Source organism: Suricata suricatta, chromosome 3 (assembly GCF_006229205.1).
Source record: "Suricata suricatta isolate VVHF042 chromosome 3, meerkat_22Aug2017_6uvM2_HiC, whole genome shotgun sequence".
Taxonomy (NCBI): domain Eukaryota; kingdom Metazoa; phylum Chordata; class Mammalia; order Carnivora; family Herpestidae; genus Suricata; species Suricata suricatta.
Window position 1 is genome coordinate 69,188,097 of NC_043702.1, and position 24,582 is coordinate 69,212,678.

The 24,582-nt window shown below is 38.7% G+C and overlaps 1 protein-coding gene across 1 annotated transcript in view; it reads left to right on the forward strand.

The window, feature by feature from the left end:
- Window positions 1-24,582, forward strand: part of LOC115287783 (lymphocyte antigen 75) — a 128,914-nt gene that overhangs the window by 101,500 nt on the left and 2,832 nt on the right. Inside the window, exons 35-38 of the mRNA XM_029934510.1 lie at window positions 13,872-13,982; window positions 20,825-20,941; window positions 21,552-21,725; window positions 23,038-23,064. Of these exons, the coding sequence (XP_029790370.1) occupies window positions 13,872-13,982; window positions 20,825-20,941; window positions 21,552-21,725; window positions 23,038-23,064 (429 nt within the window). The remainder of the gene's footprint in view (window positions 1-13,871; window positions 13,983-20,824; window positions 20,942-21,551; window positions 21,726-23,037; window positions 23,065-24,582) is intronic.

Sequence of the window (24,582 nt, forward strand, 5' to 3'; positions counted from 1 at the left end):
CTCACCCGCCGTCCGGTCGCTGGCCGCCAGAGGGTGGGTGGCCCGGAGGCGCGGCCCCCCGACCGGGCGTCTCGCCCTACCTTGGGCACCCACCCCGTGCGCCCCCCGACCCCCGCCCGCACCCTGCCCCGGGACCCCGCCCGTCGCCCCTTGGTGCAGCGGGTTCCGTGAGCGAGCCCCAGGGCAGGGCCCGTCGACGACCTGAACGTGCCCCCTCTCGCCCTCGGTGGGCACAGCCTCGGCGCAGACCCCACTCGGGGGAGGGCTTCCTAAACGGGGGTGCTGCCTGATGGCAGAGGCCGAAATGAGGAGCGGGGAAGTCAGCTGCGGAGATTTCCCCTCGGCGCAGCGCGGTGGGAGGCTGGGGCGGGAGGAAGCAGGCCCTCCCGAGCTCGCCGCCCTGTTTGGCCGGCCGCTTGGTGGTCAAGTTGTTGAAACAGGAAAACAGTTCAGCCAGCTAACCTCTGGATCGCGGTGGGACGGAGCAGGCGACGCTCGGATTGATTTTTAAAAGTCGTTAAGTCTGGTCTGCTGTTGTGCAAGTGTCATCTGAAAAATCACACATGATTAGTCATTGACAAATGACGCCTGAGGAAAAAAGCAATTCCGTTGAATATGTGGGGTGTTTTTCTTGTTTGTTTTTAACAAGTTTTTGGTCCAAGCATTTCACAGATACTCAATGGAGGAAAAAGACTTCCATCCAGAAACACTATTGAATAAAGAGTTCCAGGAATTAAAGAGCAAAATAAATAAGAACCAAGGGAATACTTGTGTGGGTTTGAATAACATGCTTATGCAAGTAGTTCTGTTGTTGTGTGGTGGGGGTTTTCTGGAGGGGGGGTTGGTGGTTTTCTTTCCCCTCTGAATTTCGCTGCCCTTTTATAAGTTTCTGCTGGAAGCCTGCGGACAGGCAGGAATATTTGAACGGAAATCTGTGTTGGAGGCAGCAGTAGAGTAAGTTCAGAATTTGCTGGCTGACTCAAAGCTCCTTTCCCGAGAGCTCTTGTGGATCAGCATTTAGGACGAGTAATGCCATCTGCTGCCTCTGGAGGGGCAGAAACAAGACGTGCCGATTTTCATCCTTCACACTGAGCCTGTTTTTGTCGAAGACAAGGCTGGACTGTTTTGAGACCCCTCCCCCACTACACACCCTCATTATGTTTGTCGGTAGCATCTAAACCCCTGTGTAGCCCACCCTCCGGGCTGCCATACCTTCATACTTCAGGTTAGTCAAAATATACTTTTCCTGTACGACTTTTTAAAAACTCTCTTTCTAGATGTTGCTATCTGTCTTTTCAGAAAAGTTCTTTTTTGATCAGTAATAGAGGACAAGCTGTCTTTGGAAATTTTTGTTCTTTTTCCCCAAGTCCACTACTGTTAACTAGGCTTTTCAAAAGCTTAAGAAGTGCATGTTGTAAAAATTAATACTAGTAATTAACCAGCTTCTATCAGTCAAGAGGCTTTAGGATTAATTTAGAAAGAGCTTAAGGTGTGGAGTTAGGTACAGACTGTATGGCCTACATCAAGTTACCTAACTCAGCGCACTTGGTGGTAATGATACCGGCAGGCCCAGCGGGAGCAGTAAGTGAGAAGACGATGGCTGGCAAATCTTGATTTCCTTCCTTCTGTCCTCTTCATACAAAATGAAGGGTACTTATTGCAACTAAAAAACATCACGAGTGTCGCTTTATGTGGGTTTGGGTGTTTGTGGCTACTGATTCCATTCACATACATGTTGATAAGGGCTGGAAACAACATGTTTTTCATCATAATACTTCACAGTATTCTATCCAGACACTGTCAGGAAATTATATTAGAACTAAGTCAAGAAAGAGCTTTTCAGGGTTATTACAGAATTAACTGAATGGCAAGATCTTATCAGAAAAGCACCTTTGGTGTTGCATAAAGTATAAATTTAACCTTGAAATGGAAATCCTTGTTCTCTGTTATTTTAGAGTTTATTAATATAAGTGATCTTATGTTCTTAGTTGTTATCTTGGAAATCAAAATGAATAAAACATTGTGTAAATTCCTGAGTAAGGTCCCCTGGCATCTCTTTTAGAAAGTTCTTCCGCAGTGGTGCTTTTTGCACACAGTAGGTGATCAGTGTATGTTTATTGGGTCAGTGATTTCCCAGGGGCGCTATGAGATGAGTGAATAAGCATACTCAGAGCAGGTCCTGTTCTGTGGCCGTCAGGTGGATCAGAATCTACTTACCTAATTTTGAATTGCCGTGGCCTACAAGCCCTTGATGAGGTGCCGCCGCCTGCCTTCTTGACATTATCTTTTACCATTTTTGCCCTTCACTCTGTTTATCCACTCTGAGCCCCTGGGGACTTAACCACCTGCTGGCTCCTCTGCCAGACTGCCCCTCCTCCCCGCCTCCCCTCCTCCCCTCCTCCCCTCCTCGGCAGGGCTGCCCCCACCCACATCATTCAAATCTCTGTTCAAATGTCACTTCTTCAGGCCTTCCCTGAAACGCACCACATTCTCCTTATCACAAGCCCATATTTTATCTTCTTCAAAGCACTTAATACTATCCGAATGCATCTTGTTTACTCATCATCTTCTTGCTTGTGATTCCCTGACCAGAGGAAAGATGCCGTAATAGCAGGAGCTTTACTGTCTTGTGAATTTTTGTTTTGAGTTATGTCTCTGCACTTTATTCTAATTTATAATAAAAGGACCAACATTATTAGATGAATGATTTTTTAAAAAGTAAGGGGGATAATAGGATTTCAGTTTCTTTTAAAGTACTTCAGTCTGTCGTGAACTGATCTCATAATTGAATTCAAAGCATTGAAATCATCTTAATCTACTGATGTGACTTTTTCTAATCCTTGTAGATGGCACAATTATGTTTCAGGGGAAATTATCTTATTTTTGTAAATATTGAAAAATTGATAAATGTTTCTTCTAATGAAAAAGTGAAATTACAGTTAGGTATTATTGTTGAGAGGCATTTAAAAATGTGCTTATGTGTTGAAAACTAGTTTTGCAATAGGGTCATTGTCCACATTTTTTTTTTTTTTTTGAGAGAGAGCACAAGCGGGGGAGGAGCAGAGAAAGAGGGACAGAGGATCTAAAGCCGGTGCACTGACAGCAGTGAGCCCAGTGCGGGGCTTGAACTCAGGAACCTGTGAGGTCATGACCTGAACCGAACGAAGTCTGGCGCTCAACAGACTGAGCCACCCAGGTGTCCCTGTCTGCAGTTTTTTATGATATGGATCAAGTATTTTATTTCTTTTGTGAGTTATTTTAGATTTTGAGGGCAAATCTTGAAACTGAATCTATAAGAAAATGGACCAGTGATGCCCAGAGAAAGGTGCAGAGTAACACCGGCACCCCCATTCTGTAAATAAATCTCGTGAGAGCTCTTCTGCGACAGGACTGGGGGCTGGAAGATGGAGGTGGACTCTTGGAAGCTGGGCTGAGGAGGGTGATATGGAGGGAGAGTCCAAGTGGCTGCATTTCCTTGTGATTCAGGGAGATCTTGCGGCCCAGAGGACTCTGGGTTAGTCAGGGACTTGGAACCCCACTCCTGCCTTTATACATAATAAACACAGTAAGCAGCTCCTCTACTGTCTCTGCCTCCCGCCACAGCTGCTCTTGTGGCAGTGAGTGCGACTCATATCCTAATGGAGAGGGGCAAAGATCTTCTTGTTGACCAGGGTAAAAAGTGCAGTTCTTGCCTTCACTGTGTTAACATTCAGAACGAGTTATTTCCCAAGGATTACTTCCTCTTATGCTGTGCCGGGTTGCTTAAGAAGAGAAATTTTAAGGGAACAGAGAGTTCTGCTAGAATGCCAAACATGCCTGTGGATGTGCCGCTTTATTGTCTTAGCACATGGTAATTTTAGGCAGGGGATCTATGTAGAAACTTTGGAATCCTAAGTGCAAGCTGCTAAAGTTTTCATCAGGCTCCTAAATTTCTGTATGTATTGAGTCAATAGAATTGTAAAGTTATAAAATCCATAAAGAGTCACTTAGGCACACTATTAATGACAACCTGCCTCTCAGGACTGCTGTGAAGAAGTAAGAGTAACAGAAGAGCACTTTGCAGAGAGCATTGTGGGCAGGCTGTGTGTGTGTGTGTGTGTGTGTGTGTGTGTGTGTGTGTGTGTGTGTGTTGTTGTTGTTGAAATATATCTTTATGGAAAATACTACAGCGTCTGTAATTGAGAACTTAGGGCAGTATTTTGGGGGAGGCAGATGTTTCGTGATAACAGGGTTATTGTGAAGGTAACAGCATGGAAGAAGGCTTAGCTTAGCTTTCTGCTTGTGAAATGCATGAACCTCAACAGCTTTCCTCCTACGAGGCATGTAGCCTCTGCTCGAACACCTTTCTTTTCAAAGTGAAAAACTTATCTCTTGAGTAGTGTTCAAAGAGTTTCTGGGCCACATGCTTTAGCATGAGGAGAAGGTTCCGTGCTGAATTAGCTGGGGTTACTGCTAATGCTGAAATGAGCCTGAGGAGCAGGCAGTTGAAATTTTTGAGGAAGTGAACAGTTTGCTTTCTATTTTTCTTTTTTTTTTTAACTTTTTTTTTTAATGTTTTATTTATTTTTGAGAGAGAGAAAGAGAACATGAGCAGAGGAGGGTCAGAGAGAGAGGGAGACACAGACTCCCTGTCTCCTCTCCCCCTCTCCCCCTCTCCCCCTCTCCCCCTCTCCCCCTCCCTCTCTCCTTCTCTCCTTCTCCCTCCCTCCCTCCCCAATTCTCTCCCGGATCCTTCCCCACTTACATTCTCTCTTAAAAGAAATAAACTTTGGAAAAAAAAAAAAAAAGAAATGGTCTCTGTTGTCATGCAGTTAACAGACAACTGTCACACACAGCAGGATTTGATCAGTGCTATATGAATGAGTGTTGGTCATCAAAGGGAAACAACCTCTCTTCCAAGAAGAATGGCTCCCTGTGGTCCTTATGCATATTCCCCATGTTTTGTGCCTCATCCTCGCTGCCCTAACCACAGCTCATCAAAATAGGGATGACTACCTACATCAGAGGATGACTGTTCTAGGCTAGGCAGCAGGTCAAGGCCGTTCCTGGTATGAGAACCCTGTGAGCCTATTTGCTGAGATAGAATCTTCAGATTGCTTATTATCCCTTGTATCCTTATATTCTCTATCATTTGGGAGAACCTGAACAAGTCTTTAGTTCTTGTAACCAAAAAGGCCTGTCACACGTAGTGTAGTGTGAAGTCCTGTAGAGGTTCAGAGGAGTCAGAGGCTACAGGAAGATGTGGTCAGACACGTCACAGGTAATTCACACATGAGGTGCCTCCGGAATGGGAATATGCTTTAATGTAGGTGACTCGGAGAGCAGAGTTAGAAGGCATTTATGAAGCATAAGAACTACAACTATACAAAGAAGTAATTTGTAAAATTACTTTATTGGCTGTTGAATATATTTTTGTGTTAATAGACCTGCTTCATTCCACATAAACAGTATTGTGAAAAATATTTTTATATTCTTGAGTTATTTATTATCAGTAGAAAATAACTATATGTAGCTTTGACTAGAAATAATACATTTCTCAACCTGTGACCCAAGAACTTGCAGTGATATGTAAAAATGTTTGAGGTGTCATCAAATATGGTAATGGAGTCCATTTCCATTTAAGCTTTTTTAAAAATTCCATAAGGATAAAGAAAAGGCAGCAAAAGGAAACAGAAGAAAGAGGGAAAAGGGGAAAAAAAGGGAAAAAACCCAAAAATTTGCATTTGATAGTATCTGCCCTTGTGACTTTCTATTTGAGTTTCATTCTGAGGGGGAAATAACTGTTTTATCTTTCATGTCTTAATACGTGAGATGTTATCCGGTAGGAGGAGGGGAGGAAGGGAGGAAGGGAGGAGGGACCTGCTTACTTCACTAATTCAGTAAGTATTCGACTCCTCACTGGGTGCTTGTCATTGTGCTTTTATGGTATTCCCTTTATCTTGGAATTTCTTTTCCTTTTTGTATATGGCAAACTCCTTTGTCCTGTGAGTTGTAGCTCAAGTTATTTCCTTCTTTTTGAAATGTCAGTACTAGACATTCCTACTAGAGTCCTTTCTGGAGGAGAATAACATCATCTAGAGCCTCTGCATTTTTCCTACACAGCGTCTGGTGAGTGATTTAAAAGAAAGAAAGAAAAAAACAAATACAAAAACCCAACCACGTACCAAGGAACAAGAAACAGGCCAAAGGGGAAAAGAAACAAAAATAGACCAAGAGGCAACCCAGAAATTAGAGTTATCAGAAATGGACTTTAAAATCGCTGTAGTGAGTTTAAGAATATAGATAATAAAATTGAGAATTTCAACAGAGACCCAGAATCTATAAAAAGTGTAAGCAAATTAGAATTCTATAATTGAAGAAGCATTGACATTATGAACTCAATTGATGAGTATAACAGCACGTTTATTAAAACCTAAGGAGTAGATTAGTATACCAGAAAGAAAAAGATTATAGTATGGAGAGCCAAAAGCATTAAAAATATAGAAAAGAGCAAAGGGAACATATGGGACATGGTTAAAAGTCTAATATAAACATAAATTTGAGTCCCAGAAAGAGAGTAGAGAGAAAATGGAATAGAAGCATTATCTGAAGTGATAGTGACCCAAAACTTTCTGAAAAGACCAGTGAAAATAAGTCATAGATTCAGTAAGTGCAGTGAAGGGGCACCTGGGTGGCTCAGTCAGTTAAACATCCGACTTCAGCTCAGGTCATGATCTCACAGTTTGTGGGTTCAAGCCCTGTGTCATGCTCTGTGCTCACAGCCTGGAGTCTGCTTTGGATTCTGTATCTCCCCCCGACCCCGCCCCTCCCTCGATCATGCTCTGTCTCTCTCTCTCTCAAAAGAATAAATAAACATTTAAAAAAATTTAGAAAAAAGGTACAGTGAATTATTAGGATTAAAATAATAAAGGGACTCCTGGATGGCTCAGTCGATCAGCTCATGATCTCGCGATTTGTGAATTTGAGCCCCATATTGTGCTTGCTGCTGTCAATGTGGAGCCCACTTCGAATCCTCTGTTCCCTTCACTTTCTGCACTTCCCCTTCTGTCTCTCTCTCTCTCTCTCTCTCTTTCCCCCTCCCTCCCTCAAAAATGAATAAGCATTAAAAAAAATAAAATAAAGAACACCAAAAATGAAGCAACCACTGTCAAACTGCTAAAAAACAGAGACAGGATCTTGAAAGCATACAGAAAGAGCAGCAATCAGACTGACTGCTGATTCTCAGTAGGAGTGATGGAAGCCAAAACATTGAAGTTACATCTTAAATGAAAGATAATCTGACAATCCAGAATTCTGTATTTGCAAAAATATCCTTTAAACATGAAGGCAGTATAAAGATATTTACAGAAAACCCAAAACTGAAGGAGTTTGTAATAGAACTGTTGTTAAAGAAACACCAAAGAGATTTCTTCAAACAAATGGAAAATGATTACACTTAGTAACACCGAAATGTAAGGAAAAAAGAGGGAGGAGGATCAAGATGGCAGAGTGGGAGGACCCTGATCTCAACTCTGCCCATGGACACAGCAAGGCTATAACAACATACAGATCAACTCTCTCTGAGTGCAACAAGAGCTAGCAGGGTAGCTTTTCAACAGCTAAAGATAGAAAAAGCCACATTGAGGAGGGTAGGAGGGGCAGAGATGTGGTCATCACCACTAAACCAGCCTTATAAGAAACCTTAAAGGGACTCCTTTAAGAAGAAAAAGCCATAAATAGAAGTAAGATTTTGAAAGAAAAAAAATTCACTGGTAAAGGGAAACATAGTACAGGTAGTGGATCAATCAACCACTTATAAAGACAGTATGAAGATTAAAAGAGAAGTAGTAAAGTCAGTTATATCTACAATAATTAGGTACGGGATGCACAAAATAAGTAAAATGTGGTGTCACATAAAATGTCGAGAGTAAAATGTAGTGCTTTTAGAATGTGTTCAAACTTAAGCAACCATCAATTTAAAATAGACTACTGTATACATAGGATGGTAACCACAAACCAAAAACCTATAATGCATACACAAAAAAATAAAGAGAAAGGAATCCAAGCTTAACATTAAAGAAAGTCCTATCACAAGGGAAGGAGCAAAAGAAGGAACAGTGAGAACTACAAAAGGAACTAAAAAGCAATTAATGAAGTGGCAGTAAGTACATAGCTATCAATAATTACATTAAATGTAAATGGTTTAAATGTTCCAATCAACAGACATAGGGTGACTGAATAAATAATAATAAAAAAAAGACCCCCCCAGGGCACCAGGCTGGCTCAGTTGGTAGAACATGCGATTCTTGATCTGAGGGGGGGGGTGTAAGTTCAAGCCCGAATTGGGCATAGAGGTCACTTAAAAACAAAACAAGACTCATTTATACGCTGCCTGTAAGACTCACTTCAGACCTAAAGACACATATAGACTGAAAGTGAAGGAATGGAAAAAGATATTACATGGAAATGGAAAGCTGGGTAGCAATAATTAGACAAAACAGACTATTTATTTACTTATTTATTTATTTATAATGCAAGCAGGGGAGAGGGGCAGATTTGGGGAGAAAGAATCACAAGCTGAGCATGGAGCCTGACACAGGGCTTGATGCAGGGCACAGTTCCACAACCCTGGGATAATGACCTGAGCCAAAATCAAGAGCCGGATGCTTAACCAATTGAGCCACCCAGGTGCCCCTAGACAAAAATGACTTTAAAAGAAAGACTGTAAAAAGAGACAAAGAAGGGCATTATATAATCAAAGAGAGATCAATCCAAGAAGAGAATGTAACAATTACAAATATCTGTGCACCCAACATATGAGCACCTAAATATATAAAGCAAATATTAACATACGATGGTAGAAGTCAACAGTAATACAGTAATAGTAGGGGACTTTAACATTCCACTTTCATCAATGAATATATCATCAGGACAGAAAGTCAATAAGGAAACAGTGGCCTTAAACAACATATTAGACCAGATGGACTTAACAGGTACACGCAGACCAAGGAGAAGAATACACATTCTTTTCAAATGCACATGGAATATTCTCTGTTTAGATCACATGTTAGCCCACAAAACAAGTCTCAGTAAATTTTAAAAGATTGAGATCAGATCAAGCATCTTTTCTTTAAAAAAAAATTTTTTTTTTAGAGAGAGAAAGAGACAGCATGAGTAGGGGAGGGTTGGATAGAGAGGGAGACACAGAATCTGAAGACAGGCTTTAGGCTCTGAGCTGTCAGCACAGAGCCCGACGTGGGGCTCAAACCCACTAACTGCAAGATCATGACCTGAGCCAAAGCCAGACGCTCAACTGACTGAGCCACACAGGTTTCCCCAAGCATCTTAAATGTTTGTTTATTTTCAGAAAGAGAGAGCTTGCATATGAGCAGCAGAGGAGCAGAGAGAGAGAGACAGAATCCTTAGCAGGCTTAGGTGCTGACAGTGGGGCTCCATCTCAGGAATCTTAAGATCATGACCTGAGCTGAAACCAAGAGTCAGTTGCTCAACTAACTGAGCCACTCAGGCACCCCATGCATCTTTTCTGATAACATAGCTATATGAAACTAGATATCAAATACAAGAAAAAAAAGAAAAGGAAAAAACTCCCAAACTCCACAAACATGTGGAGGCTAAACAACATGCTATGAAAGAAACAGTGTCAATGGAGAAATCAAAGAGGAAATTTAAAAATACCTTGAGATATTTTCATTTATTAATTTTTATTTTTTAATATAATTTATTGTCAAATTGGTTTTCATACAACACCTAGTACTCATCCCAACAAGTGCCCTCCTCAGTGCCTGTCACCCATTTCCCCTTCTTCCCCACCCCATCAACCCTCAGTTTGTTCTCTGTATTTAAGAGTCTCTTATGGTCTGCCTCCCTCCCACTCCCCAACTATTTTTCCCCCTTTCCTTTCCCTGTGGTCTCTGTTAAGTCTCAGGATCCACATATGAGTGAAAACATATGGTATCTGTCTTCCTCTGACTTATTTCACTCAGCATAATATCGTCCAGTTCCATCCACATTACTGCAAATGGGCAGATTTCATTCTTTCTCATTGCCATGTAGTATTCCATTATATATACAAGCCATATCTTCTTTATCCATTCATCAGTTGATGGACATTTAGGCTCTTTCCATAATTTGGCTATTGTTGAAAGCACTGCTGTTAACATTGGGGTACATGTACCCCTATGCATCAGCACTCCTGTATCCCTTGGTTAAATTCCTAGCAGTGCTATTGCTGGATCATAGGGTAGTTCTATTTTAATTTTTTAAGGAAACTCCATTCTGTTTTCCAGAGTGGCTGCACCAGTTTGCATTCCTTCCAACAGTGCAAGAGGGTTCCCGTTTCTCCACATCCTTGCCAGCTGATAAAATTTGTTCATTTTAGTTACTCCGACCAATGTGAGCTGCTATTTCAGTGTGGCTTTGATTTGTATTTCCCTGATGATGAGTGATGTTGAACATCATTTCATGTGTCTGTTGGCCATCTGGATGCCTTCTTTGGAAAAGTGTCTGTTTTTGTCTTCTGCCCGTTTCTTCACTGGATTATTTGTTTTTTGGGTGTGGAGTTTGCTGAGTTCTTTATAGATTTTCGATACTAGTCCTTTATCCACTATGTCTTTTGCAAATATCTTTTCCCATTCCACTGGTTGCCTTTTAGTTTTGTTGATTGTTTCCTTTGCAGTGCAGAAGGTTTTTATCTTGATGAGGTCCCAGTAGTTCATTTTTGCTTTTCCCTTGCCTTTGGAGATGTGATGAATAAGAAATTGCTGTGGTTGAAGTCAGAGAGGTTGTTGCCTACTTTATCCTCTAGGATTTTGATAGTCTCCTGTCATACCTTGAGGTATTTTTAATACTTGGTGGCTCAGTCGGTTAAGTGTCTGATCTCGGCTCAGGTCATAATCTCACAGTTTATAAGTTTGAGCCCTGCATCAGGCTCTCTGCTGACAGTAGAGCCTGAAGCTTGATTTAGATTCTGTGTCTCCCTCTTTCTCTGCCCTTACCCCACTCATATGTGTGCTCACTCTCTCTCTCAAAAATAAATTTTTTTTAATACTTGAGAATAACAGTTGTTGGCAAGGACGTAGAGAAAAGGAGCACCTGTGCACTGTTGGTGGGAATGCAACTTGGTGCAGCCACTGTGGGAAACAATGTGGAGGCTCCTTAAAAAATTAAAAATAGGGGCGCCGAGGTGGCTCTGTCGGCTAAGCGTCTGACTTCGGCTCAGGTCATGATCTCACAGTTCTCTCTCTCTGCCCCTTCCCCGCTCGCTGTTTCTGTCTCTCAAAATAAAATAAAGACATAAAAAAATTAAAAATAGAATTACCATATGATCCAGTAATTCCATTAGTGGGTATTTACCTCCCCAAGTGAAAGATAGTTCAAAATGATATATGCATTCCTATGTTTGTTATAGCATTATATACAGTAACCAAGATATGGAAGCAACCTAAGTGTCCATCAATAGATGAATAAAGAAGATGTGGAGGTATATGTATGTGTTTGTGCATTTATATATTTGTGTGTACACACACATACATATCTACACACACACAGATATCACAGTAGAATATTACTTAGCCATAAAAAATGAAATCTTGCCATTTGTGGCAACATGGATGGATGGACTTGGAGGTATTATGCTAAGTGAAGTAAGTCAGACAAAGAAAGAAAAATGTTATATGATTTCACTTATATATGAATCTAAAAAGTTCCTTTGAGTAAGAACCAGACTTTCAAAGAGGGCAGCAAAGGAATATGGTGTGAGTATGACAGCTGAGTACTGTTTCATAGGAAGAGGACCTAAGGGCACGGCTGCTCCACCTACAGACTTTCAACCTCGAATTCTGTTCTCAGGCCCTCCCTGAACCCTTCCCTTGCAGATGTGTCTGGCCTGTCCAATTCTTAAACCTTTATGGACTTCCTTGCTTTGTAACATCTTACTGCACATATAATTTTACAGCCAGATTTTTGTTTACTTAATGTTTCATTAAGTAAATGTTGCTAAAATATCCCTACCAACTACTTTTAAGCCACGACAATGAGAAAGTTCTAGATTCCTGCCAGAGTTCAAGCCAAGGTAGTCACGTGTGTAATTCAAGTACTTAGAGAACAGCAGAAAGGAAAAAACCTATACATAAAATAAATTGTATCTTGAGACACCTATCCTTATGTTAGTCCATCTTGAATGATTTATTTTTTATTTTTAAGTAATCTCTACACTGAATGTGGGGCTCAAACCTACAACCCTGAGATCAAGAGTCACAGAAGTTTCTTTTCTGTCTCATAACAATCCAAGTATGATACGATGCCTCCATGTAGGATCCTCCTGTTTTCTTGCTCTGTTCTTCCTTGGTTATTTCCATTGTTCATATGATTAAAGGTGGCTGAGTACACGTTAGCCAGTGGGAAAGGGGAGGTATGATCCAGGAAACACACTTTTGAAGTACTTTTATTTTTTTTAAGTTTTTTAAAAGTTTTTTTTTAAGGTTTACTTTTGAGAAAGAGAGAGATAGAGCATGAGTGGGGGAGGGACAAAAGAGAGAGGGAGACAAAGAATCTGAAACAGGCTCCAGGCTCTGAGCTGTCAGCACAGAGCCTGACACAGGGCTCAAACTCACAGACTGTGAAGATCATGACCTGAGCTGAAGTCAGACACTTAACTGACTGAGCCACCCAGGCACCCCACTTTTGAAGCACTTTTAAAGGCAATTTTGCACCTTTCACTTCAGCTTACACCTCATTACTCAGAAGTTACTAGAAGATTGGAAAACAGTTTAGCTTGGTGGCCATGTATTTTGTGCTGTATAAGAAACTGAGGTAAATGAAATGAAATAAAGTGAAATGAAACAAAATAAAACTCAATAAATATACCAGAAAAAAAATGCTGAGGTCAAGTACTGGGAACAACTAAAATGGTCTTTGCTGTAATCTGAGCTTAGTAAATTCCGATTGTTGGATTTAAATTAACATAGCTCTGAGGTTAAGTCCTGATCTTTGTAGTGGGGAATTCTTTTACTTGTATACCAAAATTACGAATAGAACTTAATAAAACCATGAAAAAACCATAGTGATTTCCCCTATAGAGACTTAAGGGAAGCGGGAAGATTAATGCCGTATGCTTCTTTTATTCACTGGAATTCAGTAAAATCCTCCTCTGTTTTCCCCATTCTGGCCAGTGAAATCAAGCTCTTTTACTTTTGCTTCTAATACTAATGAAATTCCAGGGCCAAGGCTTACAGATGTACACATTTATAATGAACAGAAAAAAGAGACCAAGAGACGAAAGAGGTGCCACTCCACTCTGCAGCACTGGAGGAAGAGAGAGGATTGTTTCATAGAACTAGTTCAAAGACTGATTGGATTAGGTGTTAAACTAAGAACATAAGATCGTCAGTCTTGTTTTCCTGTGCAATATGAAAACGTGCCTGAATATTCATAATCTAGCAAGTTGTGTCTTCTCTGTTCTTGGAAGTATAATTTTTAAAAAAGATTTTGTAAACTCTTGAGACTTTGAAATTGTTACTATATACTGCAGTGACAACCTTCAGAAAAAGTTTGTATTTCTATTGGTTGTCTTTCTTGATAGTTCGTTGCCTTGGTAATAATGCTGTAATCTGCATGTCTGAATTTCTAAACACCCTAAAGACTTGTAACTTTGTTCTGTCCAAAAGAGAATCATTGGCACATTTCTCCTCTCCCATATATAGAATGGAGAAAAATAAATTCCTATCGCAGTACTAGATTTCTTTTAACAAAGACTGAGAGCCTTGTTGCTAAATTAACAAGGGATATAGCTTATTATTATCTTATTTGTTATATTAAGGAATTCATGGAATTCTTTTCAAGTTATTTAACAGGGTTTCTCTTTTCCGACATAGACTGTCCTTCATCTACCTGGGTTCAGTTCCAAGACAGTTGTTACATTTTTCTTCAAGAAGCCATCAAAGTAGAAAGCATAGAAGACATCAGAAATCAGTGTACTGATCATGGTAAGGAGTTTATTATTTTTTCCCCCAGTTAAATGGTGTTCACTAATTCCTTAAAAATATAGTTTTGTCAGGGTGCTGGTGGCTTAGTTGGTTAAGCTTCCATCATGACTTAGGTCATGATCTTGTGGTCTGCAAGTTTGAGCCCCTTGTCAGGTTCTGTGCTGACAGACAGCTCAGGGCCTGGAGCCTGCTTCGGATTCTGTTCTCCTCGCTCTCTGCCCCTCCCCTGCTCATGCTCTCTTTCTCAAAAATAAACGTTAAAAAAATAGTTTTGTCATATCTCACTTTGACCTGGGTTCCTATAATGGACAATTTTTATTGTATAGTATGTAAGCCGTAAGTGGAATTGGGCATATATTTAACTTTTGAGTTGGAAGACAGCTGTTAGACAATACTGTCCAAAGCTATGCGCCAGAAACTTAGCAACAGCAGCATTTAATGTGCGTACTCTATGCCAGGCTCTGTGCTTAGGTGCACCGTGTACTTTACCTGGCTTTAATGAACACAACAAACCTATCAAGTAGTTTATTATTGCACTCCTTTTATCAACGGAAGAAATTAAGTTCCGTTTATTTGTTCAAGGTCACACAGGTAGTAAATGGCCGAGCCAGGATTAAAACCAGAGTCTAGGAAGGTCTAACAGGGAACACTCTGTTATTCTGCCTTGAAAGTGCTGTTTCAAGTATGTAGTGTGGGCAGAAGTCAAATGGGACCATGAAATGAAACTGCGGTAAAGAAATGTATGTTAAATAAAGAGAGGAGCACTTGGGTGGCCTAGTCTGTTGATTTAAGCTCAGGTCATGATCTCATGGTTTGTGAGATCAAGCCCCCCTTTGAGCTCTGTACTGACAGCTCAGAGCCTGCTTGGGATTCTCTCTCCCTGCCCCTCTCCTGCTCATTCTTTCTCTCTCAAAATAAATAAATGTTAAAAAAAAAAAAAAAGGAGAAAAAGGCTATTTCCTAGCAGACACACTCAGTATTCTCTGAAAAATATATTTACAACTTCACATTGTGAAATATTTTAAATAAAAATGATATTTTTAAAAAGCTGTGCTTGGGCGTTCTTTATATGTTTGGCCATTTGGCCCAAAGAGCCTCCTTGTTGTCTCTAATTGTTGTGATACTTTAAGTTCAAACTGAAATGAGGATATGAACTAGGAGCTTCATTAACTGGAATACCTGTGATGGTGACAGGAGAGTCCTTGATTCTTCAGAGGTGCTTTTTATTACTGCATGAGATCTAAAATCTCTTGATCATTTCATTAAGTTTTATCTTAGATTCATTAGTAATTCCAGCATTTAGAAATGCCCATTACGTAAAAACAAACAAAAAAACTAACAGCCAACCAGTACGACATTTGAAAGAATATCAAATCATCATAGAATGAGTCAATGTAAGCACAGAGGTGTTTAATCCTGTTAAGTGCCACATGGTACTCAATGCATATTGTTTGCCTTTGAATAACTCATACCTGCTAAATGGTGTTGAACATTGGCTCTTTGAAAACAAGACAGCATTTCCTATCTACCAGTATGGTTTCATTTTAAAGAAATTGAGGGCTGGGGTGCCTGGGTGGCTCAGTCGGCTAAGTGTCCAACTTTGGCTCAGGTCATGATCTCACAGCTTGTGAGTTCAAGCCCCGCTTCAGGTTCTGTGATGACAGCTCAGAGCCTGGAGCCTCCTTCAGATACTGTGTCTCCCCACCCCCTCAAAAATTAAAAAAAAAAAAAATTAAAAAAAAAAAAGGAAATTGAGGGCTGGGTGGCTCAATTGGTTAAGCATCCAACTCTTTTTTTTTTTAATGTTTTATTTATTTTGGATACAGACAGAGACACAGCATGAGACGGGGAGGGGCAGAGAGAGAAGGAGACACAGAACCAGAAGCAGCTCCAGGCTCTGAGCTAGCTGTCAGCACAGAGCCCAACGCAGGGCTCGAACCCACGAACATGAGATCTGACCTGAGCTGAAGTCGGAGGCTTAACCAACTGAGGCGCCCCAAGCTTCCAACTCTTGATTTCAGCTCGAGTCTTGATCTCATGGTTTGTGAGTTCAGTCAAGCCTCAAGTCAGGCTCTGTGCTGACAGTGCAGAGCCTGCCTGGGATTCTCTTTCTGCTCATGCACTATCAAAATAAATAAATATTTTTAAAAAATTGAATAATAAGAACTCTTGTCTTTTTTCCTAATAGGAATTTTTTCAAATGGGGCTTCTCCTATTCTAATTTCTGATCTTTTAAAAAGTTACTTATATTAAGTATACTTAGATGTAGATTTCAATAACAAATTATTTGGGAGGCTGACAGCCAAGAAAAAATATGTTCCTGTATTCTTATTAGCCTATATGAACTGCTAGGTCAGAGTTCATTCTCCAGCTTTATTACTTATCTTTAGCAATTAAGCAAATGCTTAATTTACAGAGGCATAATTAATACTGGTTGACTGCTTCTACAACTGAAGTGTAGTTGAGTTGTATTTTGCCACTTTTCTTTAGCAAAGCAAAACAGAATTGGAAAGACGCAGAAACTTTGTGATTGGACATTGACTGCTTGTTCTGGAATCCATTAACTCTACTTGTTTAAGCAGGACAGCCACTTAGGAATTTAAATGTTTATTTTTGAGAGAGAGAAAACACAAGCAGGCCAGGGGGATAGAGAAAAGGAGATACAAAATCTGAAGCAGACTCCGGGCTCTGAGCTGTCAGCACAGAGCCCAATGCAGTGGTCAAACTCACAGCTGTGAGATGATGACATGAGCCAAAGTTAGATGCTTAATGGATGGAGCCACCCACGTGCCCCAGGTATTTTAAATTGTTATATTCAAATTTGCTTATAAAATTTATCATGTGTCTACAGAAAAATATAATGCTTTTCCCCAAGTAAAAACCTATAAATTCAGTTGGTCTTACTGATTAGATTTTTAAAAATTTCTCAGGGTGCCTGAGTGGCTCAGTTGGTTAAGCCTCCGACTTTGGCCCAGGTCATGATTTCATGTTCGTGGGTTCGAGCCCTGTGTCAGGTTCTGTGCTGACAGCTCAGAGCCTGGAACCTGTTTCTAATTCTGTCTCCCTCTCTCTCTCTGCCCCTGCCTGCTCATGCTCTGTCTCTCTCAAAAATAAAAACATTAAAAAAATTTCAAAAAGAATTTCTCATGCATTCTCCAGGGACTTCTACATTTCTAACCTTAACATTTATTTGATAAGCCTCTGTATTTGTTTCCACTCTGGAAATACCCTGTCATTAATGAATCAGAAAATTAGCTAAAATTAGTTAATAATACTGTATTTTTGGCTAGACCACTGTTTTGGTTAAGAGTAGTAGGTGGACATGAATTCAATGTTTGCTATGTATGAAGAAGAAAAAGCATAAGGTAGAATAGTACAATATTTACACTGGGATTTATGAAATCCCCCCAGCTGTACAAAATAGTATCTTAAACCTGTCATTAGGGGTTTAGAAAACAAGTGACAGGTTACCTTTTGGGATGCAGAGAGCTATCTTTAGAAATATTCCCAGTGCTTTGTGCTAATTTACTTGATACTAACTCTCCTTATTTTTGGTATCCTTATTCATTTAGGAAAATAATTGTGAGAGGCTAACATTTTTCTTATTTTGCAGCATTTACCTTTAATTTATATGTTATCATTGTAACAGAATAAATATTTTCAATATTCCCTTTTTCTGATTTGTGAGCTATGTCACTAGCTTTAAAAAGAATTGAAGACCCAAATTAGATCTCAGCAGGTAGTGTCACTGGTAATGCATTGTAAAAAAATTTTCTTGAGCACATGCATTCTCTAGGGACTTAATGCTGTCATTTGTGAAAAAAGAAAATGTGTCTTATTTGCCTGACACAGTAATTTAAGTTTATACAGTACTTAATTAGATTACAATGTTAAAAATCATTAAAGTTCCATTGGCTTCTGCAAGGTCAAAGAAAAGGATGAAAAGCTCCTGACACTTAAGCCAAAACTATAACCTAGTTAAATACCTCCCTTGAGAATTTTTCTAGAGTGGTATTTTGTTCACATTATACAAGGGAGTACAAGTATCAGGGTGAAACAGATTAAAAGCCTGTGTGACATTTAACAGGCAGCTGGAAATGATAAGAAAATCATCAGAGTTTTTCAAAATGGAGATACGACTCAGAACCTTGCTGCATCCTAACTTTGGAATAAAGTATTATGTAGTTTTTCTTTTAGAAGTTTTTTGTAATATGCACAATCATAGAAAAACACATGTGCAAATATCCTAAAAATATAACAAAATCACCCTAAATTGCACCACCCTAAGGAAAGGTAATAATGACTGTTAACATTTTGGTTAAGTATCCTAGACATTTCACCCTAGGCAAATTTATATTAATAAATACCTGTTTGCTTTTTTTTTTAAATGCAATGTGCCTTTTAATGTTTATTTTGGGGGAGGGGAGGGGAGGGGGAGAGGGAGAGGGGGAGGGAGAGAGAGAGAGAGAGAGAGAGAGAGAGAGAGAGAGAGAGAGAGAGAGAGAGTGTGTGTGTGTGTGTGTGTGTGAGAGTGAGAGGATCCAAAGTAGCTCTATGCAGAGCTTGAAGTCACATGAAATCATGACCTGAGCCGAAGGGGGACACTTCACCGACTGAGCCAACCAGGTGTCCCAGCTATTTTTTTAATATATAAGAAAAGGGATATTTGGCAAACTGTCCTGTAATCTGCATTTTCTCTTAAAAATGTGGCAGTAAAAATGTAATGCATATTTCCTAATAACTATATATTAATCCAGTATATAGAAATTCCATAATTGATTTAAGCCTTTAATATTAGCTATTAAATTATTTGCAGTCTTTCAGTGTCATAAACATGTGATGAACATTAATGATTGTATCTATTTATCACAGAGCCAATGATTATTAAGGATTGCTGGGTCAAATGTGTTTTAGGGCTTTTGACACACTTTGCCACATTGTTTCCAAAAAGGTTGTACCAATTTAGTCCAGCTAACTTATGAGTTCCTATTTTAGTATACCCAGGGCCAACACTGTTTAATCTAAAAGTCTGAAAGTCTGCTTAATTTCCTTACCAGTGAAATCACATGTCTCACACATTTCTTTTGTTAGATTTCCTTTTGTGAGGGTCAACTTTTTTACAATCTTGAAACTAACTTTTTCTTCCATTAAGGTGTTTGCTGCTTTATTTATAATGTAGCTCCAGTCTGCCCAGTTTGTGATTTTCTTCTCTAACAATCCAATGTGGCTTGGGGGAGACTTTTTGGCCCTATAGTATTTTTCTTGTTAAATTGATTTTTTTTTGTAAGCCTCTTTTAAATCACTTAATACAAAGTTTTCTTACCGTATTAGTACATAATAGCTCTTTTCCATTTAACTGTTAACTTACCAAAAAAATTGTTAGAGTGATGTCATGAATATACTGCCTACTATTTAAGCCACCTGTGATTCTCAAAAGGATGGTTCCTGGATCAGCATCAGCAGCATCACCTGGGAACCTGTCAGGAATGTAAATTCACTCCAGGTGAATCTGAAACTCGGGGTGTGGCCTCATACTGGTCTCAGAAGCCCTCCAGGTGATTTTAATGCATGCTCAAGGTGGAGACCCACTGAACTAAGACAATATTATGGAATTTTCAGAAGACTGTTAAGTTTGGATGATTTGGGCGGAATGTATGCAAGAGTTCCTAATTTCTCCATGTACTTGTATTAGTTATAGTACAGAAAGTCTCCACATGGTAAAATATACATAGGACCAACAAACTGTCATTGGAAAATGGGAAAACTGTTACTTCTAAATTATTGAGGTTTCTTAATATTTTTGTGTTATATTCCAAATTTAGCTGACTACAGCTGAAAGGCTTTACATTACTTTTCTTTGTCTTACACCCAGGGTCTGTTAGATGTGTCCTCCCCACCAGCTTTCTGGTTGCTATGAGCACAAGTCTTGATGTCATCATTTATTCAACCGTTTTCATATGAAAAAACAATATCATGAAAAACTACCAGCATTTTCTGTAAAGTATTATCCAATTAAGCCAGTGACATACTTTTTAATTTTCAAGAGAATCTTTGTCTAGGTAAGGAAACAGGGTTAAATACCTCTTAGAAAAGTAAAGTTACCGGATCCTGATATTTATAGGATGCTTATGTGTATATGTAGCTTACAGATTTTAAGAACAAAAGCGAATGTATGGGAGATATAAAATATAGATAGCTGCTGCTCTTTACTCTTGAGTCACATGAAAGCATCCCATGAAAAATCAACTATCCAGTGAGAACGACGACCTCTTTTATAATTTTCCTTAACTAGGCCTTTTGTAAGGCCCAAAGAAGAAAACATGGTAAGGCGTAAGACGCTGGGCAGCAGGTACACGAAGGCCAGTTAGATGAAGCAGGTCAGAGACTTGCTTGAACTTCACGTCTTGCAACTGTTCTGGCAAGCTGGCTTCATATTTTTCAGTTCTCCTGGATGTGGTCAGAGCTGCTCCTCCCTATACTAGTGAAGTAAGGACATGAGAAACCATGGTTGCTAGAGGAAGAGGTAATGGGAAAAGTGAAAGTTGAGAGATGTAGAAAAGTGTTCTGTTGCTCAAGACTCCCATGTTTTGTTCCCCTGTTGTCTGTAACTTACCCACTCTACATAAATGAAATGAGAATATAAAATTGTCACATTTTACTTTTCTCTCGAGTATACTGTCTCTTCAAAATTGTGCATATTCTCAAGCTAAATTTTAAAAAGGTGAAGTATAATTAATATATTATGGTAAGCATATCATAATGCATAACTTTTATATAATTCATGTGATCTGCATTGATTCTGGAAATATGCTAACTTTATTTTTACCTAAAAATAATTTCAGGAGCAGACATGGTAAGCATACATAATGAAGAAGAAAATGCTTTTATACTGGAGACTTTGAAAAAGCAATGGAAAGGCCCAGATTATATCCTACTAGGCATGTTTTTTGACACTGATGGTAAGTGATATTTACCTTATAGGAAACCACGTTTTTTCTTTTTAATGGTAATAAAATTGGTAACATTTGAGATTTTTCAGTTCTGTAGTTTAACTTGATGTTTCCTGTGGTCTCTGAGGATTCTGTTTTCAGTGTGTACCCACATACCACAGCTCTTTCCTAAGCAGCTTTGTTTCTTTCCTCTGGATTAAAATATGATTCTAGGCTCAGCATTTTTGTATGGTAGGGTCATAAATGTGTCAACCATAGTTCGCTAGATTGAACTATCAAGGATATATTATGTAAATATATTTACCCCCCCTTAGGAAACAGTACATGCATAATTAATAAAATGAAGCTACTAAGGTTACTATTAATATTTTAACTTTCTTGGCTATTTACCCCATGAAAATGTTGCTTTATTATTTTCAAAAACGAAATCTTCCACAGAACCTTCTTGAGCATTTGCTTGGACACAAGATATATTCCTCCTAATTTAAATCCTACAACCAAAAGTTTTGAGCAGACATATTTTAGTAATTTCCCACCTTTAATCCCAGACCCTTTTCTTGGCTTTCTTTTTAACTCCATTTAATACTGTCATAATGGTAAAAATATTCTTAACTAACAGATGCAAGTTTCAAGTGGTTTGATAAGTCAAATATGACATTTGATAAATGGACAGACGAAGAAGATGGTGAGGATTTAGTTGACACCTGTGCCTTTTTGCACACCAAGACAGGTGAATGGAAAAAAGGAAATTGTGAAATTTCTTCCATGGAAGGAACCCTTTGTAAAGCAGCTAGTAAGTATAACTGAAGACTTTTTTTCCATTTCTAGGAGAGTGGGGAAAGTAAGACTGGTTTTAAAATAATTTTTGAGACGAGTATGCCTCAATATTAGCATGGTATGCTCTGAAGTCTTTTGAAAATCAAATGTAATTCTCACATTTCAGGCATAGGACCAGATCATGTGAATCACGCATACTTTTATATTCTTAAGAGACTGCGAGAGATCAGAAATTTCTTCTGTTGTTCAAAGGCATTATCATAACCTCCTTGCATGTTATTGGATTGAGTAGAAATGGTGAAGAATACTCATGTCTGATTCCAGAGTTCTGATGTTTACAAAGAATTTGACCCTGTACAAGTACTAACATCCTTTGTTCACACAAATGAAGAAAAACTGCATTGCAGTTAGTAATTCTGGACTAAAATGTAGTTTTTCTTCTGACCCATCAGAATGCTTGTTCTCCTATGCAACCCTGAGGCGCGGGCTCTGAACTGCCCCTCCAACCACCGCCCTTGGGCTTTGGCTGTCCCCTCTTCCCCACTAGAATGCTTTCTAGTGGACAAAATTACTGTGTCCCACAACAGTATTTTGAGGTTATTGTAAAACATCAAAGCTTATTCTACATTTTAGAAAAAACTGTTTTCTCATTAAAAACTTTTAAAATTTCAAAATATAACTTTGGGGCACCTGAAACATGACAGCCACTTCTCCACTTTGCACTTTTATTTCCTCCCTTCTACTTCAACTGTAAACCAAAATTATCTTCCCCTTCATTATGTCTGGAATTTTATATATCTATATATATTTTGCCTCAACAGAGTTCTTAACTACAGTTTATAGTGATTATATTAAATTTATCATAGTTTTATGATAGTGGAATGCAACTTACAATACTTATTGGATCTTAAAATTTTTTTTCATGTACTAAGTATCATGGCACATTTATATAAACTAGATTCTTAATTAAACTATAACTGAAACATCAGAAATAGCAAATCCATACTAATGGGGTCACACTTGTATACTTTAATTTTATTAGGTTTTTCTGCAGAGCTTCTAACCAAAATTATTTTCCTCACCTCATCACGTTCAGTTTCCTTATTCTTTTTCCACCAACCAAGCTAATACATTGTTAGACCTCTAAATCTTTAAAAAAAAGGAAAAAACAGCAGCTTCGTTCAAAACGGAAAACAGAATTGACCATGCCATAGAAATATGGATAATATTAAGCTATTTAATTTCATTTTTAACTATTCTGAAAGTATTTAAAGGCAAACTTAGAAAGCATACTTGAATTTTAATTTTCAATTTCTTTTGCATTTTAGTCCCATATGAAAAGAAATATTTATCAGGTAAGTAATGGCCTTTTGTTAAGTCTTCTCACAAGTAAAAATACATGAAGAAAATGTTAAAATATTACTAAAGACCTCCTTAAAATTAATTATATAATATAAAGTGGAACAACTTTTATAAGCCTCTAGAAAGATCTCAATAAGACTTGATATCCTAAATAAGGTAACTACAAATGTATGAATTCTTTTAAATACCAATTTGCATTTTCCCATTGAAAATTTTGTTTTTGTGGCAAAGAAGTCTGCAATCTTTTGTTTAAACAAATTTGACCTTATAATTATAGTTCATTAAACATCTGTCTTAAGAGTTTACAAAATGCATTTTTAAAAGTTTGTTCATTTAGTTTGAGAGCCTGTGTACATGAATGGGGGAGGGGACGTGAGAGAGGAGAGAATATCAAGCAGGCTGGCAGTACAGAGCCAGACGTGTGTGGGGCTCAGTCTTAGGAACGATGAGATCATAACCTGAGCTAAATCAAGAGTTGGACACTGAATTGACTGAACCACCCAGATGCCCCAATTGCATTTTTGTTTTTGAAAAAACAGGTAATAATATTAACATCGTTCAGAAGCAAAACTATAGTAAGGCAAATGCTGAAAAGTCTGTCTCCAGTCCTGCCCGTCTATTCTTCTATCCTTTCTGGGTACCCAATCAGTTTCTTTAACTGTCTTGTGTTTCTTTTGCCAAGATCAGCCAATTGAGATAAAGGACTTATTTTGCCCCCTTTATTCACTAATAGATTCTAGGTAGCTCTATTGAATTTCCTTCTATTTTACAATACATACTCTTCCACTGTATGGATATACACCAGTTCCACATTACAGTGCTGCAGTGAATGAATCTACCTTGCACAAATTCATTATTTAAAGATTAGATTCCCTGAAATGCAAATGCTGGATTGAAAAGTGGACATAGAACTTTGATCGATAACATTGTTTTAGAGTTGTACCATTTTGCATTCTCAGAAGCGTGTTAAAAATTTTGTATTTTTTTTTGCAGACCGGTAGCATAATTTTAAATGTCTTTGAGGTGTGAATAAGATGCACAAATCTTAAGTGTACAATTTGATGGTTGTCTTTGGATACACCTGGGTTACTACCTCTAAAATAAAGACAGAGAGAGAACATGTTACACCAAAAATTTCCCTCATTTCCATTCCCAATAAATGTATCCCCTACGGCCATCTCTCCGAACTCAGTATTTTTGAGTTCTATTAGTGAAGGTTAGAGTTGCTTGTTCTTGAACATATATAGAATTCTACTGGCTTCTTTCACTCAGGATTTTTTTTTTTTTGGTAGATTCATTCATGTTGAATATATATTGTACTTACTCTAGTGTTGCATAGTACTTTGTAAATATATCACAATTCGTCCAATCTCCTGTTTGGATCATTTCTAATTTGGTATTAATGATAGAGCTGCCTATAAACATTCTCATTTGGACCTATTTTCTCATTTTCCTTGTGGATATTCCAAAGAGTAAAACTGCAAGGTCGGTAGGGTAGCTAACATGCTTAG